The 4,590-nt window shown below is 40.5% G+C and overlaps 1 protein-coding gene across 1 annotated transcript; it reads left to right on the top strand.

Moving 5' to 3' along the window:
• Positions 1 to 1,105: 1,105 nt before the first annotated feature.
• On the top strand, positions 1,106 to 4,173 carry LOC114375772 (scarecrow-like protein 6). The gene is made up of 2 exons (XM_028333626.1): positions 1,106 to 1,388; positions 1,605 to 4,173. The coding sequence occupies exons 1-2, from the start codon at positions 1,380 to 1,382 to the stop codon at positions 3,831 to 3,833; spliced, it is 2,238 nt and encodes a 745-aa protein (XP_028189427.1). The 5' UTR covers positions 1,106 to 1,379; the 3' UTR covers positions 3,834 to 4,173.
• The last annotated feature ends 417 nt before the right edge of the window (positions 4,174 to 4,590 follow it).

A 4,590-nucleotide genomic window follows, 5' to 3' on the forward strand; every position in this document is an offset into this window, starting at 1 on the left:
TTAGACCTCTATTATTTCTGCTTTGAAGGAGTTGGAAGATAGTTTTTGTTTTAAACTTGGCAATGGTAATACTAGTTTTTGATTTTTTCCTTGGGCTTCTAAAGTTCCTTTAGGACAAGTTCCTTGTATTATTGCTGATTCTGATCTTGCTATTAAGGATGTTTGGTCAGGTGTTGAGTGGGTTATCCATAAGCTATATACTCCTATTCCTAATGATCATTTGCAAAATATTTTTTTCTTCTGTGAAACCTTTGCTGGTTGATGAGCTTCCTGATGTTTGGATTTGAGGACCTTCTTTAGCAGATATCTACTCTGCAAGAAGCGTGAATCATTGGCGGCTTCATCATTCTGATCAGTTGCTTTTTGCTCGGGATTGGAACTGACTCTGGAAGTTGTATTTGCCGTCTTACATTCAATTCTTTTTATGGAAGCTTTGTCATGGTGTTGTACCTTCTCGTAGCCTCCTGCAACATGGAGGAATTATCTCTTCTGATATCTGTCGAGTTTGTAACTTTCAGCCTGAATCTATCTTTCATAGTCTTTTTTCTTGTAAGTATGCTGCAGCAACTTGGGCTGGATATGGTTTGTCTAATTTCATTTGCCTTCATGATCCAATAGATTGGTTTCAATGGACAAAACAAAATTGTTTAGATTTTGGTTTTGTTGTTCCAGTGATATTTTTCTTTTGGTTTTAATTATTAACCATAATGAGAAGTTTTTAAACTTATTTAAAATTAAAAGTTTTTTATATCCTTAATTTATTATTAACTTTATTTATTATATACTTATTTATTGGATTATGGATATTAATATTAAAAGAGATTATTATTTATAATATTTTAACTTAAAAATACTTTTAAAATAAAATTTAAATTTATAATAATATTAATATGATTATCAGTTTTCTTTATCTTCATAATTTATATCAGAAGTAGTATTAAACATACACCTCTCCCAAACCAAAACTATAAATTGTGCGCACTACATCTGCGAGTGGGGACAGAGTGTGATAGAGACCCTACCATGCGAGATAACAACGTCTACAGACAAAAGCCACATAAATATTTTATTTTAATAAGCCTAAATATTCAAGAGAGAGAGAGAGAGAGAGAGAGCACTTTACCACTTTTATATGTTGCACGCATCCATCCACAGCAGAAAACACAAGGAGGACAAGGGTACTCCACAGACAAGAGAAAGAAAGAAAACCCCATTTAAAGCTTTTTTCTTTTTGTACTGTGCACATCACAAGAAGAACAAAGATGGGTTTTTGAACCATCACATGATAAAAGAGAGAGAAACAAAAAAAGAAATAGGGATATTGGAGAAAAACAAGAAGTAGCTGCGCAAGTGGAAGAAGAAGAAGATGAAGGAGGAGAATGAATGAGGTGAGGCGTGTTGTTATTCTTGTTGTTGTTGCTGAAATGGGTCTGTTGAACACAAGTGCATGTATTTGACCACTAGTGTGTTAAAGCTCAGATCTTTGTCTTTTGTTCTCCCACCTGGTATTTTGAGTCCTTCCTTAACTGAAACCCATTTTGTTGGTGTTTTTTTTTGGGGTATTGTTGAATTTTTCTTGTACCAACTTGTTGGGGTTGATTTAGATGAAGGCCGTGCCCCTACCCTATCAGGAATTTAGAGGGAACGGGGTGCTAGATTTTGCTTCTGGTGCTGCTGCTGCTGTTTCAGATTCGTTGTTACTTCCACAGCAAGAGCAATTTCTGCAAAGGTGGAACCCCCAAAGGGAAAACTTTTGCTATGTGGGCATTGAGCCCTCTTCTGGTTTGGACCGCAAAAGGAAAACAAGCAGCCCTCCCACATCCTCCTCTACACTATCTTCCTCACGCGCCAGCAGCGGCTCCACGGATAGCACGACAGGCACGGCCACGGCGACCGCGGCTGAGAAGGAGAACAACCCACCTCAAGCAGGGTTAGAGGTTGGACAGGCAAGATGTGGGCTGGGAATGGAGGATTGGGAGAGTGTGTTGTCTGAGTCACCAGGTCAAGATCATTCCATTTTGAAGTTGATTATGGGGGACATTGAGGACCCATCTGTGGGTTTGACCAAGCTTTTGCAGGGTGGAAGTGGCTCTCAGGATGTTGAATTCAATGGGGTTGGAGTGGGTTTTGGTTTGGTGGATCAGAGTTCTGTGCTTTTCCCTATTCCTAGTGTGAACTTTGTGAGCAGCAGCAGCAGCATTGACCCTTCTGGTACTGGGAATTGTTCTGATTTCCCTTTCAATTCTCAAACTAATGTTAGCCCCAATGTTCCTAGGGTTGGTTCTGGTGTGAATCCAAACACTACTGGGTTCCCTGCTTCAGCTAGCAATCTCTCACCAGTTTCACTCCCTCAGGGTGTGTTTCTGCCTCAACAACAACAACAGCATCATCCACCAATAGAGCCTCTGGATGAGAAGCTACAAGTTCTCAATCCTCAGTTCATTTTGAACCAAAATCAATCTCAGTTTATGCCAAACGCGGGTTTGGTTTTGCCTTTGACATATGGCCAACTGCAAGAAAATCATCAACTTCTCCCTCAGCCTCCGGCAAAACGCCTGAATTGTGGCCCAAATTATCAGGTTCCAAAGACACCCTTTTTGGACTCTGGCCAAGAGCTGTTACTTCGGAGGCAGCAACAGCAGCTCCAACTGCTTCCTCACCATCTTCTGCAGAGGCCATCCATGGTGGTGGCACCAAAGCAAAAAATGGTGAACTCCGGTGGCCAAGACTTGGCGACCCACCAGCTTCAACAGGCTATAACTGAACAGCTTTTCAAAGCTGCAGAGCTGATCGATGCAGGTAATCTGGAACTCGCGCACGGGATATTGGCGCGGCTCAATCACCAACTTTCTCCCATTGGGAAGCCTTTTCAGAGGGCTGCTTTTTATTTCAAAGAGGCCTTGCAATTACTTCTCCATTCAAATGCCAACAACAGTTCTTTCACCTTTTCACCCACCGGCCTTCTGCTCAAGATTGGTGCTTACAAATCATTCTCAGAAATCTCACCAGTTCTGCAGTTCGCTAATTTTACTTGTAACCAAGCACTGCTTGAAGCTGTGAAAGGGTTTGATCGCATTCACATAATAGATTTTGATATTGGGCTTGGTGGACAGTGGTCTTCTTTCATGCAAGAGTTAGCACTCAGGAATGGCGGTGCACCTGAACTCAAGATCACTGCATTTGTGTCACCCTCCCACCATGATGAAATTGAGCTCAGTTTCACTCAGGAGAGCTTGAAGCAATATGCTGGGGAGTTACGCATGCCCTTTGAGCTGGAGATTCTGAGCCTTGAGTCTTTAAATTCTGCTTCCTGGCCCCAGCCACTTCGTGACTGCAAAGCTGTAGTGGTTAACATGCCTATTGGCTCTTTCTCAAATTACCCATCATATCTACCTTTGGTCCTTCGTTTTGTGAAGCAGCTCATGCCAAAAATTGTGGTTACATTGGATAGAAGTTGTGATCGAACTGATGCACCATTTCCTCAGCATCTGATTTTTGCACTTCAGTCTTATTCAGGGCTGCTTGAGTCACTTGATGCGGTTAATGTTCACCCAGATGTCCTTCAGATGATTGAGAAGTATTATCTTCAGCCATCAATGGAGAAGCTTGTTTTGGGTCGACATGGTTTGCAGGAAAGAGCACTTCCTTGGAAGAACCTTCTCTTGTCATCTGGGTTTTCACCATTGACATTTAGTAACTTTACAGAATCCCAGGCTGAGTGTTTGGTGCAGAGGACTCCTAGCAAGGGGTTCCATGTTGAGAAGAGGCAGTCTTCCCTTGTTCTTTGCTGGCAAAGGAAGGATCTCATCTCAGTTTCAACTTGGAGATGCTAAGCAGAGCCATTCTGCACCTTTGAACGACCAATTAATTCTATATTCGAAGGTGCTACATAACTTACCGCTTCTATTGATCTTTCTTGCTTGAATTTGCCTTGGCTATGGTTCTATGCTAATTGTCTGTTTTTAGGATTTATTATTTTCAGTTAAGGAAGTGAACATATTAATTAGCAATGGCAATTTATGAGCCCTGATATGAAGTGTATTATTATAAACATGAGCATTCTATTTATGCATTTTGTCCTGTTTTAATTGCCTAAATTTATGGGCTTTTCTTGTATGTTTTACAAGAAAGTAACACTAATTACCCTGTAAAGTTGAGGCTTTGTTTGATGTCTTTGATCCTGATAAGTAGTCTCTCTCTAGCACATGTGCTCTATGAAAACTATTCATGTAGTTGTTGAAGGTAACACTTTAACAGTTCCCCATACTATTCAGTGTGGAATGGAATGGGAATTATTCAGTTAGTTTGGTAGTTTGCAGAAATTGCATTACATATACACTTTATCTGCACACTTTTCACCTAGAGAAATTCATATGGAGCCAGGTTTTTTAGGAATATTTATTGTGGTTGCACAATGCTGATCAGCACTTGCTGCCTTGTATGATATTTTAAGCAGAAAGGAGGAAATAAGTAATCTGCACAAATATGCTTCAAGTCTTTCATGTTGCTCATGAATTTTTGAGGACTAAGGCCTTGATTGCTATCACCGCCTACTCAGATATTAGTGGTTCTATTCTACTTCTCATAGCA

The sequence above is a fragment of the Glycine soja genome, chromosome 11, assembly GCF_004193775.1.
Source record: "Glycine soja cultivar W05 chromosome 11, ASM419377v2, whole genome shotgun sequence".
NCBI classification, from domain to species: Eukaryota; Viridiplantae; Streptophyta; class Magnoliopsida; order Fabales; family Fabaceae; genus Glycine; species Glycine soja.